At 43.8% G+C, this 27,202-nt stretch overlaps 1 protein-coding gene across 1 annotated transcript; it reads left to right on the top strand.

The window, feature by feature from the left end:
• Positions 1 to 3,142: 3,142 nt before the first annotated feature.
• Positions 3,143 to 25,603, top strand: thoc6 (THO complex 6). The gene is made up of 13 exons (XM_061712689.1): positions 3,143 to 3,272; positions 4,246 to 4,337; positions 4,481 to 4,545; positions 6,493 to 6,596; positions 6,668 to 6,705; positions 8,520 to 8,568; positions 8,657 to 8,728; positions 9,939 to 10,041; positions 10,145 to 10,194; positions 21,198 to 21,260; positions 22,323 to 22,433; positions 22,596 to 22,724; positions 25,459 to 25,603. Exons 1-13 carry the CDS (start codon positions 3,258 to 3,260, stop codon positions 25,537 to 25,539), a joined length of 972 nt encoding a protein of 323 aa, XP_061568673.1. The 5' UTR covers positions 3,143 to 3,257; the 3' UTR covers positions 25,540 to 25,603.
• Positions 25,604 to 27,202: the final 1,599 nt, after the last annotated feature.

Consider the following 27,202-nt stretch of genomic DNA (forward strand, 5'->3'; position numbering starts at 1 on the left):
GAAATGTTGAGAAAAAAGTCAAAATGTTGAGAAAAAAGTCAAAATGTCGAGATTAAAAAAGGAAGAAAAGAGAAAAAAGAAAAAAAGGAAAAAAAGAAGAAAAAAAGAGAAAAGGAAAAAAAAAAAAAAAAGATGAAAAAAAGGTCAAACATTTTTGAAAAAGCTCCAGGAGCCACTAGAGCCGCGGGTTGCCGATTCCCGGTCTAGAATAATCTATTTTAGTTAGTCCAACAAGTAAGAACAATATTTGCCTTAGTTTTTGGACTGTAGGAGGAAGCCATAGCACCCAGAACTAAAACCTACTGGAGTGTTTATGCTGTTACGCAATATAGTCAGTGATTGTGATTATTGTATGTATGTATGTATGTATGTACAGTGGGGCAAAAAGTATTTAGTCAGACACCAGTTGTGCAAGTTCTCCCACCTAAAAAGATGAGAGAGGCCTGTAATTTTCATCACAGGTATATCTCAACTATGAGAGACAGAATGGGGGGAAAGAATCCAGGAAATAAGGAATGTATTTGCAAATTATAGTGGAGAATAAGTATTTGGTCAATAACAAATGTTCATCTCAATACTTTCTTATATACCCTTTGTAATACTGTATTTGACCCGGTCTTTGTAAGTTTTGACCGTATAGAAACGTAATTCTCGTCAGTTGTGTGAAATAAGACCTGAAACAGGCATTGCGGCATAGAATTATCAAATTGCTTCAATTCACCGTACGAATTGTTACAGATTACTTTTGTAATATTGTATTTGACCCGGTCTTTGTACGTTTTGACCGTATAGAAACGTAATTCTTGCCATTGTAAGAATGAGGTGTACCTGCTGTACTGTACAGCCCTTACTTTTTAATTAACAACTTGTGCTTTTTATTATTTTCCCTCTTTTCTTATCATTTTATTTCATTTTATTTGTTATTTACTGTTTCAATGTGTCTTGCGCTTTTAATGTTGATGTAAAAACACTTTGAATTACCTTGTGTTGAATTGTGCTATACAAATAAACTTGCTTGGCCTTGTTGGCAGTGACAGAGGTCAGATGTTTTCTGTAAATCTTCACAAGGTTTTTCTCACAGTTGCTGGTATTTTGGTCCGTTCCTCCATGATCTCTAGAGCAGAGAAGTTTTGGGGCTGTTGCTAGGCAACACAGACTTTCAACTCACTCCAAAGACTTTATTTTTTATTTTTATTTATTTATTTTTTTATTCTCTTTTTATTAAGATTTCACAAAAGGTTCACAGAAATATCACAATTTCTCTCATCTCACCCTCTGTTTCATAACCTAATGCATCTGAAAAGTTAAAGTGAAACAGAGAGAGAATAGATAAACAGACAAACACATTGTACCTCATCCATCTTTCCCACTTTCTCAGACCGTAGTCCTGTTTCAATCTCTTTTTTACATTTTTTTTTTTTTTTTATAAATGAACAATGAACAATTAAAATTTTGTAGCAAGAACCAAGGGAATCTTTAAAATGTATTACTACATTGTACTGCTATTACTAAGTCTGCTCTCAATGGTGACACGAATTCAACCCAGTGTTTCCAGAAATTCTTAAATTTGTCCAAATCTAATCTAAGCGAGAAAGTCAATTTTTCCATCATGTAAATGTTGCTTCATAGGTTTAATTGTTTATTTGTTTAATTAGGATCCCCATTAGCTACAGCATGACTGCAGCTATTCTTCCTGGGGTCTGCCAACATTTTAAAATAATACAGTACTAAACATAACATAATAAAAGCTAACCAAATAAATTTCCACTAGATAAAGAGAATATCAAATTAAAAATACTAAAAAAGCAGAGACATTCCAAAAAATGAAGATAGCGAAATGAGAACAAAACAAAACAAAAACACTGCACAGTTAAGTTCATCTGAGGTCGTCAAAAGGTCTGAAAAGCAGTCCACAATTTCATTTCATTTGTAGTCTAGAACTTCACAACTGATCTAATACAGAAAAAAGAAAGAAAAAAATACATTCAACAACAGTCATAACCAACTATGTTTCAATTTCCAGCATGTCAGACAATCAGTCTCAGCAAGCTGCTTGTTTTGTGATCTCTATTTCAATGTTCTATCATTTTTACTTATACTGATACAAAAGATGTTGCTCAACTAATAATTTGAATGTTCTTATGCTGTTTGTTTGTGTGTGTTTGGGAAATGAATTCCAGTCATACATGGCCCTGTACAGTACGGAAGAGTGTTAGGGCCAGGCAGGAGAAAAATAAAAATATTATTTTAGAGGAGGAAGATTTCTTTTTCATTATGCACTTCCAGAATAAAGTCGAAATGTCGAGAAAAGTCGAAATGTTGAGAAAAAAATTGAAATGTTGAGATTAATGTCGAAATACAATTTTGAGAAAAAAGTCAAAATGTATGTCAACTTTATTCTCGACATTCCGACTTTATTCAGGAAATTTCGACTTTATACATGAAATTTTCGACTTGATTCTTGAAATTGTATTTCAACATTAATCTCGACATTTCGACTTCTCGAAGTGCACAACAACAAAAAAATCTTCCCCTCTCAAATATTTTTTCTCCTACATGGCCCTAATACTCTTCCGTAGCACACAACAGTCTTTTTTACCAGCATTAGAATTCATTAGAATTCTAATAATAGGTATGGTGTGGTGATTCTAATAGAATGCTAATAGGTTAATAATAATGATAATAATAATAATAATAAATAATGTTCTTTGGATGCAACTCAGCTTTCTTTCTCTTCCAAACACGACAAGTTGTGTTTCTACCAAAAAGTTCTGTTTTGGTTTAATTTGACCAGATAACATTCTCCCAATTTTTTTTTTATTTTTGAAATGTCCAAAAAAGAGAAAAATACATTTGCAAACATTGATTAATGGTTCTTTTTTAATTTTGAAAGAAAGTATTTTTAGATACATTTTTTTTCTGTATTCAGCTAAATAAGTAAAAAAAATAGCGATGTAGAAATACAAAAAAATTAATAAATAAAAAAGTCGATAGGTTGACAAAAATGAATGAATAAAAAATGTAAATTATTTATTTTCTATCCTGTATTTGCCTCAAAGCTCTTCTATCTGCTTCTTGGCGTTTTACTACATGTCCCAGAATGCCCCGCGGGTCGCTGACGTCATCAGCGCGCTGCGCTTGTTCTGTTTCCCTCCTCGCCGCGCAGCTTCGCTTCTGTCCGTCTTCCTGCGGGTTTTTCTCTGTTTTTCCTTCAGTTTCGGAGTTTCTTTGGGACCAGAACAACTCGGACGTGCAGGATGGGTCCCGTAGAGGTGAAGTTAACCCTTTTCTCTGGTCCCGTATGTTTCAGTTTGTTCTATCTTCCTTAATTATACAAACTAGACGGTTGAGTATTACCATTATTATTCACAGGGAACTTTATTAAACACTCATTACAAAGTGGTACATCAGGTACATCAACTGCGCATGTGCGGTGCTTCACCTGAAGCCGTCCGTGTGAAACAACATAAACAATCCCATTTCCTTTAAACAGAATAAGCAATAGTAACGAAAAATGATTTATAAATTCCTTTTTTCCATACTCTTCCTTTCAAATTAAACGATAGCAGTGTATGTTTATATATTTTCCCAACTCCTGTACATCTGTACATTTTTCAACTGTACAAATTCACAAATGCAACATTGAACAATAATATAACTTCAATAAAATGGCAGACTTAAACATAAATTTCAAACAGCTAAATTATAATCTCAATAAAGTACTTCACATAAACAAACATTACTGTATGAAAGTCCAGAAACATTTTTTTTCTTTTCATTATAGAATTTCCTTTAACATGTTTGCAGTTGATAATTATCATAGAAATACGATGATTATCGAACAAATACGATATTTATCATACAAATACGATGATTAAAAAAATAATGAATACGATAATTGTCGTACAATACAATAATTATCGAACGAATACGATAATTATCGTGTATCCGCTGATGTTTTTACATTTATTACCGTAGTTTCAGCTATTGATCGTACAAAAGCGATAATTATCGTACAAATCGGATAATTATCATACAAATAGATCAGACCCAGACTGACCAGACCAATAACAGAGAAGGGCGTCGGTGGAGGACCCGCTGGTCCGGGTAAATAAAGCTGGAGGTAGCCGAGTTCTGCACACGTGCATGTTCTGAGTTGATGCTGCCGGTCCTGGTCCGGTCCTGGTTGGGTCTAGGTGGTTCTGACCCGTCTCTCTCTCTCTCTCTCTCTCTTTCTCCATGCAGCTGCTCCACATGTCCGTCTTCTCCCAGAGCTTCTCTCCCTGCGGACGCTTCCTGGCGGCGGGGAACAACTACGGCGAGATCGCCCTGTTCAGGTGAGCAGAACCCAGACGGGTCGTGGGGTCCAGGACCCAGACGGGGCCTCGCCACGACCCGTCTGGGTCCTGGACCCCGCGACCCAGACGGTTCGCGGCGAGGCCCCGCCCACGTGAAGGCTCACCGTCTACTTGTGTTGCAGCCTGTCGGCGGCGCTGAGTCCAGAGGCCACGGCGGACAACCAGAGGCCGATTCTGACCTTCACAGGTTTGTTTGTTTGTTTGTTTGTTTTGTTTAGGATCTCCATTAGCATTAGCAACAGCATCAAGCTGGGCATACACTGTGCGATATTTTAAATTGTTTGATTCAGCCCCATCTCACACTGCACGACTAGATCGCGAAGTTCAAAAGTTCACAGCCCACGATTTATGGTCTCACACTGTACGACCCGATGCTCTGATGCTCCGTCTGCTCACACTATACAATCATAATCCTCACGTCGGACCTCTGTGTACTGGAACTCGAGGCCGGTTTTGGGGCACGGGTAGGCTGTTCCAACCCAAACGTGCGTCCTGCCCACCCGATCAAAGGTTATGGGGATCCTTTATTTTTTTATAGTTAAATTTTTTTCATATATATAAAAAAAATTCCCAAAATATTTGTACCGTTTCTGATTGGGTGGGCACTGCACATCATTTTTAGACACAGAGAAGTTCAGAACAGCACACACTAAAGGCTGATTTATGGTTCCGCGTTACACCAACGCAGAGCCTACGGCGTAGGGTACGCGGCGACGCACCCCGTACGGTGCGGGTCGCCGCGTAACCTACGCCGTATGCGTATGGTTGGGCAGACGTGGGAAATGCAGTCTTTTTTTCTGCTATTAAAACATGATTTGTAATGTGAATTTGCAACACTTTAAACTACAAATAATAGTTTTTGACGTGACATCAGAGATTGTGCATGCTCTCTGTGAAAGGATGAGGCAAATCGGGTCATAGCTGCTTCAACTGTGTGATTCCTTCACGAGGAGCGACCAGGATTTCAAACACGTTAGATTTTCTTGCGAGCACACGATTTGTGATCGGGAGCTCGTCGTGAGGTGTTACCCTCTCGTCGTTACCCCACGTTTGCTGCACGAGGCACGAGCAACGATTGGGTCGAAATCCGGCCCGATCTAAAAAATAGTCGCACGACAGGAAAATCGGCTCAAAACGAGCCGACAATCGCACAGTGTATGCCCGGCTTTAGCTATTCTTCCTGGGGTCTGACATACACACAACACACAAATTAACTCTTAATACTTAACAGACATACATTATACATGACAAACAAAACAATTAGTGTGTTTACATGGGAACTTTAATTCCTCTTTAATTCAGAATTAAAATTAAATCAGATTTAAAATGAGTAAAGATTACCACGTAAACACCTAATTCCGAATGAAAACGGCCATTCCCAATTAAACTTAATTCCGAAGTAAGTGGCTGGTTTATTCCGATTTTAAGTCTGCATAGAATAATTCCATGATCATGTAAACACTCATTCCACTTTAAATTAATTCCGGTCTTTCTTTCTGCTCGTTCCCTCGCCCGTCTGTCTCCATGACGCTTATATTCCACGCTGGGCTTGTTTTCCAAACAAAGTTTCAAGATGGCAGCACGCAGTAAACGGTGGTCAAGAGCAGAGACCATTTATTTAGTAAATATCTTGGAGGATCTGGAAATAATTAAAGAACAGATGGAAACAGGAAACATAAAAATTGTGAACTTTTCAAAGTTCTAGCGGCTAAGTTTGTTTTTCTTCCGGTAGACGTAACTTCCGGTCCGCCCCCCTATCCAATCAGAACCTTCCCAACCCCCAGACCTGAAGAGGAATTGGATAAAGCCGATCAACCGTGTTTTCCATCAGAACCTCAATTCGGAATTACTATTTCCATGTAAACTCGAAGGAAAATAGTTTAATTCGTAATAATTAATTCAGAATTAAAAAACCTCATGTAACCGTGGCCACAGTGATAGTGAGTGATAGTTGGTGAGTTGGGCCTGGTGGGATGTGTAGTCCGTTACCGTGTGGGCTCTGTCCTGGTCTCACCGACCCGTCTCCTGTCCCTGTGTCCTGGTGTCCTCCTGGTGTCCCGGCCTGGTTCTGGTTCTGATGTCCCGGCCTGGTTCTGGTTCTGGTTCTGGTTCTGGTTCTGATGCCCCCCCTCAGCCCACGAAGGTCCGGTCTTCAGCCTGCGGTCCTCGGACGGCGTCCTGCTGAGCGCGGGGAACGGCGAGGTCAGCGCCTGGAGCTGGACGGAGCTCAGCAAGAAGGTGACGCCCCGGTTACCCACAATCCCCGGTGTCCCCGGGGGACGCTCGTCTCACCATGTCTGTCTCCGCAGAACGTGAAGCCGCTGTGGACCAAGAGACCCAACTACAAGTAAGGAGGACCGACGTCCGTCCGTCTGTCCCCCTGATGGACCGTCCATCTGACTGTCCATCCGTCCATTTCTCTGACCGTCCGTCCCTCTAACTGACCATCCCTCCAACCAGAGGTGGAAAAAGTACAAAAATATTGTACTTAAGAAAAGTACAGATTTTCTGCTTGAAAATTACTTAAGTAAAAGTAAAAAGTACCTCAAATTAAATATAATAGAGTACCAAAACTACATGGTGTAAAATGTACTTAAGTACAAAAGTAAAAAAGTACAAAATTCAAAGTACAAAATAATTTTCAAAAGGATTGCAAAGAAATGAAGTCCCAACATTGTCATGCTGTTGAGAGTGGCTTTATTCCAAGAATTTGCTTACAACTCTAAATAATGGTGATATTATTCTGACCCCTTTAGCGTTTGTCTCCATTACCCCATTTTAATTTCTCCCTTTGCTCATCACTGCTGCTGTACCCCATTGGCCCCGCTGACAGGTACACCCCCAGCCTGTAGTATCAACCCCAGCTGAAGGAGGATGAAGGAGACTCTTGAACTGATTGAACTTTTAAATGCCAAAACCACCTTAGAAGGGGTGGAATGAAAGAATGGTGCCCATGGATTAGGGCTGGGCGATATGGACCAAAAGTCATATCTGGATATTTTCTAGCTGAATGGCGATACTCGATATATATCGATATTTTTTCTGTGCCATAATTGGGGTTTCCCCCAAAGCATTATAGCATAGCATCTCTGTTAGCTTAATTTTTTTCTGAGGCAAACCCTTAAAAAAACAGTCAGTTTTAATACAAAGCCTCGTGCCAAATGTCACACAGGTTCCTTTATTAACAGAGGTCTGCACAATATCAAAATGTATAAAACAAATGAAATAAAAATAAACTGCCTGCATATATAGAATAAAAATGCTTCTTGAATAAAACAAAACAAATATCCCTTTCCTGCATAACAATTAAATTAAAATACACTGTGCAATTAATACAATGTAGACAGTAACAGGCAGACTTTTCCACTGAGGTTGACAGTTGTGCAAATAACAAAACATTTGTGCAAATCTCAAATAAAACATTCAAGTCAATTTGTCACAAAATAAGCTATATCAAAATTGTAAAAAAAAAAAAAAAAAAAAAGTTTAAAAATCGATATAAACGATATTGTCTCGTACCATATCGCGTTTAAAAAATATATTGATATATATTAAAATATCGATATATCGCCCAGTCCTACCATGGACACGCGTCGGCTGCCGCTCGGTCCTCGTCGGTCCTCGACGCGACGGCGGTTCCTCCGGCCTTCCGGCCCGCCTCTGCGGCGCAGCTCCCCCTCCTTCTCGGTATGGAGGCCGAGTCGCCCCGTCCGCCCCAGGTGTCTCTTCACGGAGTCGCCGCCGGGCAATTCCCGCGCCCCCCTTCCCGATTAATTTCTCATTGTGGCCTCAATTACGTCCGCCTTATGGTTCCGCGTTAAATCGACGCACACCTTACGCCGTAGCTCTGCGTCGGTGTAGTCGGCAATGGCCTACATTTTCATTTAATGTAAGACTTTAATTTGTAACGAGTAACGATGTGTCCAATTTTAAATATAGCGGATTAAAAGTACGATTTCTTTTTCCTTGAAAATGTAACAAAGTAAAAGTAAAAGTACAGAAAAATGAAAGTATCAATAAAAGTACAAATTCTCAAAAATCTTACTTAAGTACAGTAACTAAGTACTTGTACTTCGTTACTGTACACCACTGCCTACAACCGTCCCTCCATCCATCCATCCATCCATCCCTCCGTCCAGACTCACGTCTCTGTCTCTGCAGGTTCAGCCTGGAGATCCCGGAGATCAACTCCATGGTCGTCAACACAAAAGTGAGGAGCCGCTCGAACCACAACTATGACAGGAAGTGAACGGCTGACACCAGGAGTGTGTGTGTGTGTGTGCGTGTGTGTGTTTCAGGACAACAGCCTGGCCCTCGGAGGCGGAGACAACAACATCCACATCCTGGACCTGGAACACGGAGTCTTCAAGGTGCTTCACGCTAAAGTTGCTTTCATCACGAAAATTAGGACTAAATATCATCGTCAACGAACCTTTATCACCTGAGGGAGACGAGACGCAACTAAAATGCTGGTCATGTGACGATAACGATGATTAAATATATAATGCAATATCGTAGACGAATAAAAACTAGACTAAAATGTAGATTACAGAATAAAAACTTTGCTAAAATGTTTCTTCATTTTCGTTGACCAAAGTGAGACGAAACGTTGTAGCAAAGATCCTTAATGTCCATGTTTTCAGTAGTTTCTCTGGTTTAATGTCCATGTTTTCAGTAGTTTCTCTGGTTTAATGTCCATGTTTTCAGTAGTTTCTCTGGTTTAATGTCCATGTTTTCAGTAGTTTCTCTGGTTTAATGTCCATGTTTTCAGTAGTTTCTCTGGTTTAATGTCCATGTTTTCAGTAGTTTCTCTGGTTTAATGTCCATGTTTTCAGTAGTTTCTCTGGTTTAATGTCCATGTTTTCAGTAGTTTCTCTGGTTTAATGTCCATGTTTTCAGTAGTTTCTCTGGTTTAATGTCCATGTTTTCAGTAATTTCTCTGGTTTAATGTCCATGTTTTCAGTAGTTTCTCTGGTTTAATGTCCATGTTTTCAGTAGTTTCTCTGGTTTAATGTCCATGTTTTCAGTAGTTTCTCTGGTTTAATGTCCATGTTTTCAGTAGTTTCTCTGGTTTAATGTCCATGTTTTCAGTAGTTTCTCTGGTTTAATGTCCATGTTTTCAGTAGTTTCTCTGGTTTAATGTCCATGTTTTCAGTAGTTTCTCTGGTTTAGTTCTGCTGGGTGACGTTAGTCCTCAATCCCAGTCGCTGCAGCAGGAATCAGATCCAGAAGATGCAGCTTCAGAGTTAGAGGCTGATGCCGTTAACGCAGAGCTCTAGGTTCACGTACATTAAAAACTAAGTTACATAGAGAAACGCAGGGATCTGCTCTGGGGGGGGAGAAGAAGAAGAAGAACCATCTTTGGATACACTTTCCTACATAGACGTGGAAAAGAAAACCCAATGTGTCGTGGAAAAGAAAAAGATAAAAATAAATATGTTGTAAACTCAAATTAGAGTCTTCTGTATCTGGAATGAATGTATTCTTAAGTCTATAAGGTAACGATAATATAATAATAAGAGAACCTTGTTTGAATTGTAAAATGGGTTTGGCTAAATACAATCTTTGTGTGTGTGTTAGTCGGTCCTCCAGGGACACACTGATTACGTCCACTGCTTGGCGATGAGGGAGCGGGAGGCGGAGCTTCTGTCTGGAGGAGAAGACGGAGCCGTCAGGATGTGGGGTGAGTGACAGCTGCTCTTCATCTGAGGATGAGGATGATGGTGATGAGGCTGATGGTGATGAAGGTGTGTTAATGTAAATGTTAATGTTAATGTGTGTTCCAGACAGCAGGACGGGTCAGTGCGTTCACTGCATCGACATCTACAAGTACGAGGTGAGTCACGTGACCCGAGGGAGCGAGTTGATTGGTCCTCGGGCCTGAACCATGTGGTGTGTCAGAGACGTTTTATAAACTCTACCCCCCACTCCGGTTGTGTTTCCTGTATCTGTGTCACGTGGGTTTCCCCACTGCCCCGCCCCTTTATGAGACTAATGGCGCTTTTCCACTAGTACTTACTCAGCCCGACTCGGCTCGTCACGCCTCTACCCGTTTTGTCCCCGTTTGTTTTTCCACAGCCAAGGGAGAAGTGGGGGGGTTGGGGTGAAGCTGCTGTGACGTACTCGATTGTGCAACCGCTTTGTTCATGTCGGCGCTGATGAGAAATCAGCTGGAGCCGCGAGCGGCAGAGAGTAAAACAGCCCGTCTACATCCCTTTTTTTTTTTTTTTTAAACATGTATTTATTAAGAATTTTGTTCATATAACAGACAATACAGAACAAGACAACAAGGCACATAATAAGGAAGAAAAAAAAACAAAAAAAAACAGCTCTGTAATGAATAGTGATAAGTGTAGAATCCAGTTGTTCGTGACACAGTATACAGTCCGTAGGATTACATTGACTAATTACATTGTTTAAAGGAAGAAAGCAGAATGAAATCGATACAATTATTAAATAAAATAAATTAATCATTACTTTATTAAATCAAATTAGATTAAATCAAAGGAGAAAAAAAAAAAAAAAAAAAAAAAAAAAAAAAACTCAGCCTTAATCCATTTTATCACCCTTCCATCCGTCAACTTCTATATTGTTATTCTGAAGGAAGTTATAGAATGTGGACCAAATTTCCAAAAACTTGTCAAGTCTGTTCTTTATTGTGTAGCTTATCCTCTCCAAAGCTAAGCAAAAAGTCATTCCCTTCAACCACTGGGAAGTGGCACAGGGTGTATCTGATTTCCACGAGCAAGCTATACAACGTTTGGCTTCTAGAAAACAAATATTCAGAAGAGATCTAATTTTTTTGGAGGTAGTGAAGTCCTCTGGATAGAGATTTAGTAGACACATTTTAGGACTGAGAGGTATCTCTTCACCTGTGATTCGGCTAGCCAGGTCCAAAACTTTCCTCCAAAAAGAAAGTATCTGTGGACAATCCCACATACAGTGAAATAAGGTACCTTTTAGGTCCTTGCATTTGAAGCAGGTATCAGGTATGTTTGAGTTAAAGTGGTGAAGCTTAGCTGGTGTTATGTATAGACGGCTTAGCCATTTGTATTGCAGCAGTTTGGAGTTTGTGTTTATGGATTGAGTCTGAGCTAGAGAACATGCTTTGGACCATTCCTCCTCTGTTAAATTTCCCTGCAAGTCTATTCTCCATGCTTTAAACAAGCGTTGTGATGACTCTTTAGACTTGCTTACAAAAAGCTTATAAAATAAGGAAACCTGCCCTCTAGAATGTAAAAACCTCAAAGAGTAGTCCTCTAGTGTGGATAGGGGAGGAAGATTCAAATTATTACTCTGTTTGGAAAGGATAAAGCTTCTAAGTTGAAGATATTTAAAAAAATGTTTTGCAGGAATCCCATATTTCGATTTGAGCTCCTCAAATGACATGAGAATTGCGTTTTCATTATAGAGGTCAGCTATCTTGGCTATACCCTGGGAAGCCCAGATTTTAAAACCTAGATCTGCTCTACCAGGCTGGAATTCGTGATTACCAAAAATTGGAGAAAATTGAGACAGTTTAGTTGTTTCTCCCAGATATGCAAGAGCATTATGCCAGATTAGTACTGTATTTCTGAGGAAAGGATTTTTAGTATGTTTGAGTAGTTCTTTTTTTTTGGCAGAATATACATATAAGTTTAAAGGAATGTTAATTGAATGTGCTTCTATTGAAACCCAGGCTGGGGGGTGGTTTCTCTCAAAATAAAACATCCCTGCCCTGATTTGAGCAGCCCAGTAGTACCACTCAAGATTTGGTAATTGTAAACCACCTCTCTCATATGGCAAGTACAGTAGCGAGAGCTTAAGCCTGGGGCGCTTATTGTTCCAAACAAAGTTAGAAAAAAGCTTTCTAAGTGAATTAAAGAGTGAGGATGGAGGAGCGAGTGGGATAGATTGGAACAGATACATAAATTTAGGTAAAATTGACATCTTCAATACATTTATTCGCCCGATCATTGAAATGGGCAAATGATTCCATCTATTTATAAGTTGGGTGATCTTATCTGTTAAAGTATTGTAGTTATTAGGAACAATTTTGTAGGTGGTGGGAGCAACATTAACACCCAGGTATGTGAAACCATTGTGTGAAACCGTGAAAGGAGTACGAATTGGAGGGTTTAGTCGATCCTTTTCATCCATGAATAATATTACAGATTTGGAGTAATTTATTTTGTATCCTGCAAAAGTGCCAAAGTAGTTAGATATGTCTAGTAAAGTTGGTAGTGTCTGTTTCAAATTAGAGCAAAACAAGATTACGTCATCAGCATATAGGGCTATACGATGTTCCATGTCTCCTATCCTTATGCCGGTAAAAGCAGTATGATTTCGAATTGCCATGGCAAGTGGCTCAATAGCCAAGGTAAATAACAGAGGAGACAAGGGACAACCTTGTCTTGTGCCCCTGTACAACTTAAAAGGTGCTGAAGACAGTCCATTTGTTAAAACTACAGCTTGAGGGTTAACGTAAAGTAGTCTAATCCAACTGAGAAATTCCCCTTTTATACCAAATCTTTGTAGTACCTCGAACAGGAAGTGCCACTCCACTCTGTCAAAGGCCTTCTCGGCATCCAATGACAAGATAGCAGCGTCCGCACAGCCTGACTTTTCAAACACAATGTTAAGCACTCGTCGTATATTATGAAATCCCTGTCGTCCCTGAACAAAGCCATTTTGATCCTGGTGCACCATTTGAGGAAGAAGTGTATCTAACCGTCTAGCTAATATTTTGCAAAGAATTTTGAGGTCGTTATTAAGAAGTGATATTGGTCTATATGATGTACAAAGTGTAGACGTTTTACCCGGTTTTAACAGAAGTGTAATCACTGCCATATTTAGAGAGGGGGGGAGAGACCCGTTGCCTAAGGACTCCTTATACATTTCAAGTAGAGGTGGCAGTAATGTTTCTGGAAATAATTTATAAATTTCGATGGGGATCCCATCGGGTCCTGGAGTCTTTCCCCCTTTCATATTCCTAGTGGCTGCAGACAGTTCCTCAATGGTTATGCCAAGGTTTAGATCAGCCAAGAAGTTGTTCTCAAGGGGTCTGATGTTCAATGAATCTAAAAATTCGTTTTGTTTTTGTAAAGCTGGGGTTGAGAGATCCGTTTTGTATAAGGTCTCATAGAAACCTTTTAAAAGCGTTGTTAATTTCTTTAAGGTCACTAGTCTCCGAGCCATCATCCAACCGAATCGTATTTATTGTTCTTTCAGTTTCAAATTGTTTAACACGCCAAGCTAAGAGTTTACTGGCCTTCTCCCCCTGCTCATAATAGGATTGTTTCAATTTCAGCAGACTTTTAGTTGCTTTGTTGACAGATAGCAAATTGTATTTAGCTCTAAGTTCATTAAGATCTTTAAATGACTGTTGGGAAGGGTTTAAGAAGTGTTTTGATTCAGTTTCTTTAATCTTTTTCTCTAGCTGTTCCATCTCCAACCTCCAAGATTTATGTTTAAAGCTTGTAAAACTTATCATCTGTCCTCTCAGGAAGGCTTTGAATGCTTCCCACCGTATAGCAGCTGATGTTTGGGATGTGTTATTTTTAAAGTAATCATCAATTTGTGCCCTAATAAACTCCACAAATTCTGGTTCCCTCAGCCAAAATGATTGAAGGCGCCACCCCGTGGAGAAATTCAGCGTCTGAGGCATATTTAGACAAAATGAAAACGATGCATGGTCTGAAATTATAATACTGTCATACCAGCTCCTCGAGATTGTGGGCGCCAAAGAGGCAGAAATCAAAAAGTAGTCGATTCTGGAGAATGTTTGGCAGGTGGCAGAATAACATGAAAAGGTCGACTGATTAGGATAGATTTTTCTCCATATGTCAGTTAAATTAAATTCTTTAATATACTGTAATAATTCCTTTCTCGTCTGGGCATGGGTGTTATCTATTCCTGTGGATCTATCAAGCTTTGGCTGGAGAGTGCAATTAAAATCACCGCCTATGATGAAACTACCCGGCAAATCAGCTAAAGACAAAAATAGGTTTCTGAAAAAAGAAGGATTGTCATCATTGGGTCCATATAAGTTGACAAGGTTTAACCTAACTGAGAGAATTTCACACTGGATAATAAGGTATCTCCCAAATCTATCTTCATCAACCTTAATAAGATGAAAAGGTAACGAAGTATGTATCAGAGTGGCCACCCCACGTGAGTGTGAACTGAATGAAGCTGAAAACACTCGACCTGACCATCTCCTCCTCAATTTCACCACATCCTCAGGTGATAAATGAGTCTCCTGCAGAAAGACTATCTTAGCTTTTAGTTGTCTAATCCTACTGAATACTTGTTTAAGCTTGACGAGTTTATTTAAGCCTCTCACATTCCAAGAAGTAAACTGAAGTTCAGATGACATGACATGTAACTGTAATGTATGTATGGGATGGACATGAGTATATAACATAAAGAAAAGAAAACTTAACTAAGAAAAAAGAGAATACGTGCCTTAAAACGTGAACACAACAGGGTGTATTTCCCCAAACGAAATACACACCCCCCTCCCAAAAGTCACACTTCCAATAGACCCCTGAACCGGGCCTGACTATGGAGCTGGGCTGGTCCACCCACGACGGCGTGATGAGGAACAACATGCTCAGCAATCGCAACAGAGCCCCATGCAAAATGTTCAAAATAATCTTAATGTCAGGGTTTGACACTTCCCCCCAGTGTTTGTAACTTTCAGTTCTGTCTTGCCCCGCCTGTGTCCCATCTGCCCTGATTGTGTCCACACCTGTGTCTCGTCTTGTCTCGTTATCCCCTCAGTATATCTTGTCTTGTCATTCCTTGGTTCCCGGTCGGTCCGTACTGGTTCTTCCCTCCATGTCTCCTCGTCGGTTTTCCCTGTTCCTGGTTTTTGTTTATCCTGCTCTGCAGCGCCTTGTGTTTTGCCTTTTTTGGATTAAATCCTTTTGTTTTTGAGAACTCCTGCCTCTGGCCTCCCTCTCTCTCCCTGCACTTGAGTCCTTTAAAAACCATACCACAACAGAACGGACCGACCAACATGGACCCAGCGGGAGAGTATATTACTCTTTTTGAGTTCTTCCGCCGAGAGGCAGAGAAAAATGGGGACCCCTTTCTGGGAACCTGCCAGGCTCGAGGCGGGCCCGGGGGTTCTCAGCCCCAGGGGAAGCGACGGCGTCAGCGCCAGCCCCAGCCTGTTCCGGTGGGGGCCCTGGACGCACCTCTTCCTGTTCCCGAGGTGGTCCTGGACGCATTCCAGCCTGTTCGCCCCTTCTGGGGAACACGCCAGGCTCGAGGCGGGCCCGGGGGTTCTCAGCCCCAGGGGAAGCGACGGCGCCAGCGCCAGCCCCAGCCTGTTCCTGCTCCAGCGGTGGTCCTGGACGCATCGCCCCCTGTTCCTGCTCCAGCGGTGGTCCTGGACGCATCGCCCCCTGTTCCTGCTCCAGCGGTGGTCCTGGACGCATCGCCCCCTGTTCCTGCTCCAGCGGTGGTCCTGGATGCATCGCCCCCTGTTCCTGCTCCAGCGGTGGTCCTGGACGCATCGCCCCCTGTTCCTGCTCCAGCGGTGGTCCTGGATGCATCGCCCCCTGTTCCTGCTCCAGCGGTGGTCCTGGACGCATCGCTCCCTGTTCCTGCTCTAGCGGTGGTCCTGGACGCATCGCTCCCTGTTCCTGCTCTAGCGGTGGTCCTGGACGCATCGCTCCCTGTTCCTGCTCTAGCAGTGGTCCTGGACGCATCGACCCCTGTTCCTGCTCCAGCTCCGAGGACCCGTGCCCCCCCTCAGCCAGCTCCGAGGACCCGTGCCCCCCCTCAGCCAGCTCCGAGGACCCGTCCCCCCCCTCAGCCAGCTCCGAGGACCCGTGTTCCCCCCCAGCCCGCCCTGGATGTGGACTGTGGGGACATCTGGGATCTGTCCCTTGAGGGGGGGCCAGCGCCCCGGACCCGGGTACCCCCGCAGCCGGCACCTCGGACCCGGGTACCCCCGCAGCCGGCACCTCGGACCCGGGTACCCCCGCAGCCGGCACCTCGGACCCGGGTACCCCCGCAGCCGGCACCTCGGACCCGGGTACCCCCGCAGCCGGCACCTCGGACCCGGGTACCCCCGCAGCCAGCGCCACGGACCCGGGTCCCCACTCGGGCAGCTCCGGGGATCCTCTGCCCCCCGACGCCGGCTCCCCGCATCCTGTCTGCTCCTGTTCCGGTTCCCCGCATCCTGTCTGCTCCTGTTCCGGTTCCCCGCATCCTGTCTGCTCCTGTTCCGGTTCTCCGCATCCTGTCTGCTCCTGTTCCGGTTCCCCGCATCCTGTCAGTCCCGACTCCGGCTCCCCGTCTCCTGTCAGCCCCGACTCCGGATCCTGAGGCGGTCCCGCAGCCCTCTGTTCCTGAGGCGGTCCCGCAGCCCTCTGTTCCTGAGGCGGTCCCGCAGCCCTCTGTTCCTGAGGCGGTCCCGCAGCCCTCTGTTCCTGAGGCGGTCCCGCAGCCCTCTGTTCCTGAGGCGGTCCCGCAGCCCTCTGTTCCTGAGGCGGTCCCAGAGCCCCGTCAGGTTCCCGAGCCCCGTCAGGTTCCCGAGCCCCGTCAGGTTCCCGAGCCCTGTCAAGTCCCCGAGCCACGCCAAGAATCCCCGTCACGCCCCCCGCCAAGACCCAGGCCTAGGCCTCGGGGACGCCCCCCCGAGCGGTCTCGCTGGTCTGCCCGGTCCCGAGGTCGGCCCCCGGAACTTTGGCCGTGTGTGGCCTGGGCCCTCCTCCAGGCCCCCTCCGCCCACCCTGGGTTAGGACTCTGGGGACATCTGGGATCTGTCCCTTGAGGGGGGGGTACTGTCAGGGTTTGACACTTCCCCCCAGTGTTTGTAACTTTCAGTTCTGTCTTGCCCCGCCTGTGTCCCATCTGCCCTGATTGTGTCCACACCTGTGTCTCGTCTTGTCTCGTTATCCCCTCAGTATATCTTGTCTTGTCATTCCTTGGTTCCCGGTCGGTCCGTACTGGTTCTTCCCTCCATGTCTCCTCGTCGGTTTTCCCTGTTCCTGGTTTTTGTTTATCCTGCTCTGCAGCGCCTTGTGTTTTGCCTTTTTTGGATTAAATCCTTTTGTTTTTGAGAACTCCTGCCTCTGGCCTCCCTCTCTCTCCCTGCACTTGAGTCCTTTAAAAACCATACCACAACACTTAATATATATTGCAAATCAGATATAGCCACTTTACAGCAAAAACAATAGACTCGACTTAACAGTCTTAACAGTCCAGGAAAAGCTCAGGCTGCGCGCAATGCAGCCGCATTGTTAAAACAGTCCAGAAAATAAAAAGAAAAAAAAGCAGTTACCTGTATTGTGACCGCGTTAAACAAATCAATCAGCGCCCGGCGTGTCCTCGTTTCCGTCAGACTTCAATTTTCTCACAAAAGCCTCCGCATCAGGTGCTGTGTCAAAAGTGTGACGTTTTCCCCTGATGGTCACCAGGAGGGTGGCTGGATGAATTATTCCGTAGCGCAGGTCACGGATAGGGAGAGAAGCCAGCTCTCTCTTTGCAGCATCAAACACCTTTCTGCGCTTAAGCAGCTCCACAGACATGTCGGGGAAAAACATGACGCTCTTATCGCCGGCAAGGATCCTTCCTTTGCTCCTCGCTGCTCTCATCACTCGTACCTTATCAGCGAAGTTCAGGAATTTCATGACCACCACTCTGGGTCGCGCTGGGGTTTGTTGATTCCCGGCTCTGTTGATAATCCTGCCGACTCGGTGCGCCCGCTCTATCAACAATGGTCCTGGAAAGTTGTCTTCACCAAGCACTTCAGGAATCCACTTTTCCAAATAAGCACGCATATCGGGTCCTTCTGTTGACTCGGGAAGACCCACCAGACGCATATTCGAGCGGCGTGCTCGATTCTCTAAGTCATCCACCTTCAGCGCTAGTTCTTTCATAGCTGCTTTCATGTTAGTTGACTGTGTTTTCAGAGATGCTACGTCGTCCTCGTTCGTGCTAATTCTGTCTTCTGCTTCAGTCATTCGGCCAGTCAATGCCTTTAACTCCCCTTGCACTCCCTGAATAGCGCCCAATAGCCCATCAAACCTGGACACGAAGTCTTCTTTCATTGTGTGAATAGCGTCCAGAATTTGACCGGAGCTACTTGTGTTCTCGTTGCTAGCAGCGGAGCTAGTTAGCTTCGATGGGCTACCGGAGCCACCTGATGATTTAGTGGGGTTCGAAGTTTTAGTTTGCGGTCGCCCGGGCATTTCAGCTGTTTCTTGCGTCTGGAGTACGTCCTGGAGGCTTTCTGATTTTTATTATACGGATTTTACATGGGAGCTCTCTGCCACACGTCCGCTCAGCAGCGCGCCATAACCGGAAGTCCTACATCCCTTTTTTAATTTTCTCGACAGCCACCAGGTTTATGAACATCTGCACCTCAGAGTTGGATCACCAAACAGACGTTTTGCGCTTTATAATAAAATCACCGCGAGCCGCTCTCGCGCTGACTCCCGCTTCCTGATTCAAACGTCTGACGGACCCGCCCCCCGCCCCCCGACCAATCAGTGGCCTGTAATGTGATGACGTCAGAAAAAGTCCCGGCTCAGCTCGGTTAGAACCTCGCCTGAATGGTTACAGAAAAAGTATCTGCTTGACGCGGCTCGGCCCGCCTTGGTCCGTAGTGGAAAAGCGCAAGACGGGGGCGTGGCGGGTAGAAGCGAGCTGAGGTGGTACTAGTGGAAAAGGGCCATAAAGCAGCTCCTGAGTCTATTGAGTCCTATGGGAAAAGTGAACGTGAGCACAGATTATTACCAATTCCTTCGCCCCATAGTAACCTAAGTAAATATGGGACCCGTTTTGCAAAAGCCACAAACCTTCTGAACATTCGGACACCAAAATGGCAATTTTCAGACCGACAGATTAGGAGAAAATTAACTTTGTTTGAGACCTGTCTCTGTCTGAGCAACACACTCTCGTGAGATTTGGCTCTCATAGCTAATAATATAATATAATATAATAATAATACATAGCTCTCCTCTCTGGTGCTGATTCAGAGATTCAGAGTCGTCGGTCACTGCAGAACTGCCAACGTCATTTTCCCATCGGATAAACTGAAATTTAAAATTAAAATAAAACTTGCTTCTTTGCTTAATAATACTGTTATGGTTATTATTGAAGTCTTTTTGGAAGGGAAAAAAGAATATTAGACTGATCCGATGATCTTGTACTGGGTTGATAGACATTAAAGGTATTGTGACATCATTTTTAACATGCTTTTAACACTATTAAAAGTCTTGGCCAACATCCCTCAAATGTGTCTAAAAGAGTGTAACAAGAAAAACTTCACTGTAGTACTCCATTCCTGGCTTTTTATTACAGTGTTTTTTTGCCCCGTGAAAAACGCTTCCTTTTCCCCCTTTCCTGTCAATCATAGCTCCGCTCCTCCTCCAAACCTCCTCCTCCTCCAGCCATACGCTCACAGCGGCGTCGGAGAGTTAAGCCGGGAGCGACAGGCGAAGCATGCACGGAAAAGCAGCACGGAGAACCACAGCAAACAATCATAAAAATAAAGGCATGCAAGCAGCAGTGTCCCCTTGTCTTAAGTCCAGTCAGTGGCCGCGGGTCTTCTTAGCAGTTTTCCTCCGCTGATGAGAACAGAAGGGGCTCTAAACAGCTCCGTGTTAAGCCTCATTTATGGTTCCGCGTTAAATCGACGCAGAGCCTACGCCGTAGGGTTCAGCGTACCGAGCGCGTCGCAGCGTAACCCTACGCCGTAGGTTCTGCGTCGGTGTAACGCGGAACCATAAATCAGCCTTTATGGTGCGCTGGAGAGGAGAGGAGACAGGGAGCTGGGTGGAGGGGGCGGTGATTTAGCGGGCCGTTACGTAACGGCCCGCCACCAAACCACATGCGCCGTTTTTGCATAGTTATGCGGAAAATCCCAGAAAGCACACAATACACTGAATGTTAAAAGTTTGTTGTTTTTTGGGTGTAATTGATGTCAAGACACCCAACAAAACACAAAAAATCAAGAAAAATGTGTTTTTCATGTCACAATACCTTTAAATTAGCAGATAAAAAAAAACGAGCTGCAAAATAAGCCGCAAATATTAAAGTTGTACTGTATCTAGTGTTGTATGTTCCAAAACGATGTGAGGAGAGGGGCGACCACGCCCACTTAGGAGACAGGAAGTGGATACCATTTCATACCATTGGCAGTAACGGTAATGCGTGATCTTCTGTATAGAGGATCTTTGGGTGTGTTTCAGAGCTGCTTTTTGTTTTTTTTTTTGGTTTTTTTTTTTACTTTATTTAGCACAAAGAATGTACAGATCAAGGCAGGGTGAAAAAGGTATAAAATTAGGAAATGATTACAGCAACAATAGTGAAGATAACAGATTCACGCAGGGACAGCAAGGTACGTGTAAGTGTGAATATGATATTTACACAAAATAATCACCAGGTTGATAATGTTTGAATTTTTAGGATCCAGGTTATCCATATAATAAATAACATCCTTGTAAGAAAAAACTGGAATTTCATCAATTTTTAAAGATAACCAATTATGAATGTCAGACCAAAAGGACTTTGTAAAAAGAGCAATTGAACAAAGGATGTTCAATGGTCTCGGCCTCAGAAGAACAAAATATGCAAGGATCAACTTCCAATTTAAACTTCTGTGTAACAAATCATTAACAGGATAAATAGCTGATGCTATTTTAAAGTGGGTTTCCTTGACTTTAGGGGCGATTGGTAACGATACGTAAAAAAGAGAAGGAATGTTTTCTTAAGGGGATTTCTATATTATCGCGGACAGCAAGAGTTAAAATCTCCCCAGTTTTAAGTTTTAAAAACCAAGCTGCTTGTTTTGTTGTCACACTTTTTATCTAACAGATTTATATCCGTGTGTTTCAGAGCTGCGCTCGGCCTCAGCACGGGAAGTGGATCAGCTGCGTGGCCACGGACTCGGACTGGATGGTGAGAAACACTCACGGGGGGTCCGTTAGTAAAACGGAATCTACTTTTTAGTACAGTATACAATTCTTTGCAAAGTAAGTGATCAAAAATTAATATGCTGCATTTTTTGTTATCTAGTTGTAAATTAGTGTCTTTTAATAAATATAAACTACTGCTTAAGTCAATTTTTTAGTCCAGGACTAATTGTGTAAGGGAATGAATTGAATTCCAATAACTTTGTAAACGGCTGCATGAATGTCCCCTCCATCTTTTTACATCTAGGACACTTTGACGAAATATCCTTTGATATTTTATGCATTTTTATTGGAGTTAAAGGAGCTGTATGTAAGAGCAATAATAAAACGAATCATAAAATGACCCCGATATGTCAACACACATTTAAAAATCATGTTCATTTCAAATACTTATGTCACTGACAACAGCACTCAAGCCAGGATATTCCAGTTTAAAAAGAGGAGTTGCAGCCCTCAACTGATGTTTATGTTGTCATTTTTTGTTTTGGCCTGAAGCTCCACCCTCCACCTATCTCCCAATCACCAAGTCAGTATTGTTTCTGAAGCTCCACCCTCCACCTATCTCCCAATCACCAAGTCAGTATTGTTTCTGAAGCTCCACCCTCCATCTATCTCCCAATCACCAAGTCAGTATTGTTTCTGAAGCTCCACCCTCCACCTATCTCCCAATCACCAAGTCAGTATTGTTTCGGCATCCGGGTTGCCAGCTCGGCTCTAATTATCGCAGCCATGGCAGCCTACATTCCTGCTGCATTCTGCAGCCTACCTGGCAACCTCTGGTCGGGGGGAGGAGGGGGAGGGTACACGCCGCTCAACAATATTTTGAAAGTGACTGCAGTACCAGTTTTGGACATTTCTTACAGACGGCTCTTTTAAGTACAATTTGTGGATGAATTTAAAATTAGCTTCCTTAATTTTATTACTTGTAAATGAAAAATTTACTCTTTCACAGATATTTAACCAGGCATTTGTTTTCTAAGATTCTGCCTATGAATAGTTTCTGAATGTTATCCTAACTAACGCTGGTCTTGTGTCTTGTGGCCCCCAGCTGTGCGGCGGGGGCCCGTCTCTGTCCCTGTGGCATCTGCGCTCGCTGTCGCCGACATCCGTGTTCCCTCTGAGCGGCTGCCAGCGCCAGGCGGCTTTCTACCAGGACATGGTACCGGAACCGCCCCGACCCGCCGCATTCTAGTCCGGTGTCCAAGCCCCGGCTCTAAGTGTGTGTGTGTGTGTGTGTGTGTGTGTGTGTGTGTGTGTGTGTGTGTGTGTGTGTGTGTGTGTGTGTGTGTGTGTGTGTGCGCGTGTGTGTGTGTGTGTGCAGATCCTGACGGTGGGCGACGGCCCCCACGTGTCCCACTGCCTGCTGGGAGGAGACATCAAGGCCCAGATCGTCTGCACGTCGCAGAGTCTCAACACGCTGCAGCTCAACACCAACAGCACCGAGCACCGGGTGGGTCCCTGAACGCAGCGCGGCGCCTGAACGCAGCGCGGCGCCTGAACGCAGCGCGGCGCCTGAAAGCAGCGCGGCGCCTGAACGCAGCGCGGCGCCTGAACGCAGCGCGGCCCCTGAACGCAGCGCGGCGCCTGAACGCAGCGCGGCGCCTGAACGCAGCGCGGCGCCTGAACGCAGCGCGGCGCCTGAACGCAGCGCGGCGCCTGAACGCAGCGCGGCGCCTGAACGCAGCGCGGCGCCTGAACGCAGCGCGGCCCCTGAACGCAGCGCGGCCCCTGAACGCAGCGCGGCCCCTGAACGCAGCGCGGCCCCTGAACGCAGCGCGGCCCCTGAACGCAGCGCGGCCCCTGAACGCAGCGCGGCGCCTGAACGCAGCGCGGCGCCTGAACGCAGCGCGGCCCCTGAACGCAGCGCAGCGCCTGAATGCAGCGCGGTGCCTGAACTAGGGCTGCAGCTATCGAATATTTTAGTAATCGAGTATTCTACTGAAAATTCCATCGAGTAATCGGATAAAACCTATTTTTGTTTAGTTAACCCTTGTGCTGTCTTCGGGTCAAGGAAGGAGGAAGGGAGAAAAGAAAAGAAGGAAGAAGGGAGGAAAGAAGGAAGGAAGAAAGGAAGGAAAGAAGGAAGGAAGGAAAGAAAAGAAGGGAGGAAAGAAGGAAGGAAGGAAGGAAGGAAGGAAGGAAAGAAGGAAGGAAGGAAGGAAGGAAGGGAGGGAGGGTGGGAGGGAGGGAAGGGAGAAAAGAAGGAAGGAAGGAAGGGAAAAAAGAAGGAAGGGAGGAAAGAAGGAAGGAAGGAGGGAAGGGAGAAGGGAAGGAAGGAAGAAAGAAAAGAAGTAAGGAGAGAGCAGGAGGAAAGAAGGACAGGAGAATTAGGTCATTTTGACCCAAAGACAGTACAAGAGTTAAAGAGCAATTATAAATATTAGGGCTGTCAAACGATTATTTTTTTAAAATCGCGATTAATTGCATGTTGTCCATAGTTAACTCGCGATTAATCGCACATTTATTCACACATTTTTTGCTGTTCTAAATTACCTTTAGGTATTTTTTAAATGTTTTTAATACTGTTAACAACATGATAAAGGGCAATTATGCTGCTTTATGCCAATGTTTAATCAACTTTCCACAAAAAAAAGCTTTTGACCTGAATGTAACATTTCTTCTTAAATACAAACACAATGTAGTCCCAACTTTACACTTGTAAAGACTAACTTAAGATTCCTTGTTTTTTAAAGCAGCTCAATGTAAAACAATGAACCATATGCATCACAAACATTGTACAAGAAGTGCATTGGTCAGTTAAATGTTCCATGTAATTATGTCTAACCTCATATGGAGGAAAATAAAAGGCTCAAAAAATATCCCCTTCTCCTGGGGATCAAAACAGGGGGATACAAAAAATAAATCCCAAACAAATAAAGGGGGGGGGCTCTCTGCATCGGTCGTGTGTTTGGCTGCAAGTATTTGAGACTCAACGTACTTCGATGGTAATTCATTTCAAATCGACATGCAAATAACTTTAGTTTTGTCCAGCGAACCATCTGCATCTTTTTGAAAGTGAACTTGCCGTTCAAAAGTCCCTTTTCATTCTCCATCTTTCAGTTCACCATGCTCTTCCTCAAGCTACGGTGCCGTCGAGCGCCAGAAAAGATATAATGCGCCTTTTTTTATCCTGCATGTTAATCATGCGTTAAAAAAATTATCGGCGTTAAGAGGTCGTTAAGTTAACGCGTTATTAACGCGTTAACTTTGACAGCCCTAATAAATATACATAAGATGTTAATTGACATTACTGAGACTAAATTATATAATACAGTAGGTTCATGGCTGTGCATTTAAAAACCCTGAACTTACACCAGTCGACCAAATTCACTGATTCACTCAAAAAACTAAGGATCTTACCAAGAAATGTTCTTGTTTCTAACCTAAAAATGCCATTACACCTGATAACACACATCACTTAAAAGGTTAGGTGTTTTTCCCATGTGTTTCAATTGAACTTTCATTTGTGTCAAATTTATAAGTTCTAGAGACCTGAGAGCTGCTGTATTGGAGCACATTAGGCTCCAGCGCTACTTGATGTTTTATCCATCAATGACTACAGAGCTAAAACTGAAAACTACCCAGTTAGCTTTATTACGTTTTTGCGTTAGCCGCATCGACAGTCGTCTTAATTAACAGAAACCCAGCCCTCCACAGGGCTAACGTTATGTCAGCAAGTTACCGTAACGTTAATCTCATTAATTAGAGCTACGTTAACTTAATTTCACCTTGTCTGGGGTGACGGTCCTACGCTCTCGGAGTAAACAGGGTGTTGGTGGAGAAGCTGCAGCATTGAGGACGTGCTGTTGTATCAGCTCTGTCTTACAGTGAAACATGCAACAGTGTTGCCTTGGTTCCAGCTGGAAATGCTCCCAAACTTTTGACATTTTCTGCCTTTTCTTAGTTAAAACCAAACATATCCGCTTCTTTCTTCTTCCTTTACGTGCGCGGCATCAGTGCGTTGTGCCGCATTAAACGTAGTCCCGGCGAAATACCTGCTTTGAGCTGCAAAGTTAAACGATTCCTCGAGGCAGAGAATCATTTTTTGTAATGGAATTATTCGAGGAATCGTTTCAGCCCTACCCTGAATGCAGCTCGGCCCCTGAACGCAGCAGTAACCCAGCGCGGCCCCTGAACGCAGCGCGGCCCCTGAACGCAGCAGTAACCCAGCTTTGTGTTTGCAGGTGCTGACGGCCGGCGGCAGCAGCAGCAAGATCGACGTCTTCACCAACCTGTCGTACCGAGCCTTCTCCCTCAGCTTCTGACCCGCAGGAACCGCAGGAACCCCGGAAACCCCACAGGAACCTAATAAAGCCATTTTCATATAAATATGAGCTCCAGTCTGACTTTGTAAAGTTAAACATGACACAACCGCGGGTCTGGACCTGGACCCTGGGGGTCGGGAATATTCCTTGTGTGTGCCTTCTAACAACCTGGCAGAAGCTCTTTATCTATTAACCCTTGTGCTGTCTTCAGGTCAAGGAAGGAGGAAGGGAAGAAGGGAGGAAAGAAGGAAGGAAGGAAGAAAAGAAGGAAGGAAGCAAAGAAGGAAAGAAGGAAGGGAGAAAAGAAGGAGGGAAGGGAAAAAAGAAGGAAGGAAGGAAAGAAGGGAGGAAGAAAGAAAAGGAAGGAAGGGAGGAAAGAAGGAAGGGAAAAAAGAAGGAAGGAAGGGAGAAAAGAAGGAAGTAATGGAGAAAAGAAGGAAGGGAGGAAAGATGGAAAGAAGGATGGGAAAAAAGAAGGAAGGAGAGAAGGGAAAAAAGAAGGGAGGAAAGGAAGAAGGAAGGAATGGAGAAAGGAAGGGAGGAAAGAAGGATGGGAAAAAAGAATGAAGGAAGGAAAGGAGAAAACAAGGAAAGAATGTACGAGGGAAGAAAAGAAGGGAGGAAAGAGGAAGGTAAGAAGGACAGGAAAATTAGGTAATTTTGACCCAAAGACAGTACAAGGGTTAAACGTCCCTCTGGTCCCTTTTCCACCAAACCAGTTCCAGGGCTGGTTCTGGTTCTGGTTCTGGTTCTGGTTCTGGTTCTAGTTCTGAGTTTGGAACCGGTCTTTCTGTTTCTACTGACAAAGAACTGGCTCCGGCCCAGAAGAACCGGTTCCAAGGTAGCACCAACTCTTTGCTGGACTAGAGGAAAGAACCGCTTACGTAAGCGGAGGGGGAGGAGTTATTCAGACCAACGGCAACAGCAAGACTAGGAGACGGAGACATTTTTCTCTGTTTCATATTTTTTTATTAGTGCAAAAGTAACAAAGGCACTTCCATATGCCAGGGCACATTGGTGACAGCAATGAACACGGTTTTATTCACCAGTGGATTTAAATGTACATACTTTTTAAGAACAAATAACGATAACACAAAACAAGACTAGATAAACAATACAATAAAATAGACATAATCTGATATAATTAACTGGGCACATAAACATAAGGAGAGACAAAAATAAATAAAAATCTTTTAAAAAACAAAAAAATCAAAACCCAAGTAAAAAATAAATAAATAAAAAGGGAGTGGGAGGGGGGTTACTTGTCGCAAAAAAGTCCATAAACGGTTGCCATTTATTGTAGAATTTGTTCAAGTTTCCCCTTCTTGAGTATCTCATTTTCTCTACTTTTAAAAAGGACATCACCTTGTCAATCCACCGTGTACTGGAAGGAGCTGTCCTGGATTTCCAGTTAAGAAGGAGGTGAAAGCTATTACTTCAAATTCTTTAGTAGAGTATCGGGTTTACTCCTCAGGAAGACCAAAAATGTCAATGTGAGATGAGGCGTCGATAGTTTTTGAGAATACCTTGGACATGGTGTCGAAGAAAACTTGCCAAAAATGTGTAAGGGCTGGACAACAGAAAAACATAACGTAAGATTGCAAGGTTGAGCCTCCACATCTGTCGCAAACATCTACCATATTTGGGAAAATCCTTGCCAACC

The sequence above is a fragment of the Cololabis saira genome, chromosome 21, assembly GCF_033807715.1.
Source record: "Cololabis saira isolate AMF1-May2022 chromosome 21, fColSai1.1, whole genome shotgun sequence".
In the NCBI taxonomy this organism is placed as follows: Eukaryota; Metazoa; Chordata; class Actinopteri; order Beloniformes; family Belonidae; genus Cololabis; species Cololabis saira.

What these genes read in the sequence shown, in the direction of transcription:
- thoc6 (XM_061712689.1), top strand. An exon ending in GGACGGAGCTCAGCAAGAAG is followed by an intron (nt 6,597 to 6,667) that starts GTGACGCCCCGG and finishes CTGTCTCCGCAG; the next exon opens with AACGTGAAGCCGCTGTGGAC. An exon ending in TCGACATCTACAAGTACGAG is followed by an intron (nt 10,195 to 21,197) that starts GTGAGTCACGTG and finishes CGTGTGTTTCAG; the next exon opens with AGCTGCGCTCGGCCTCAGCA.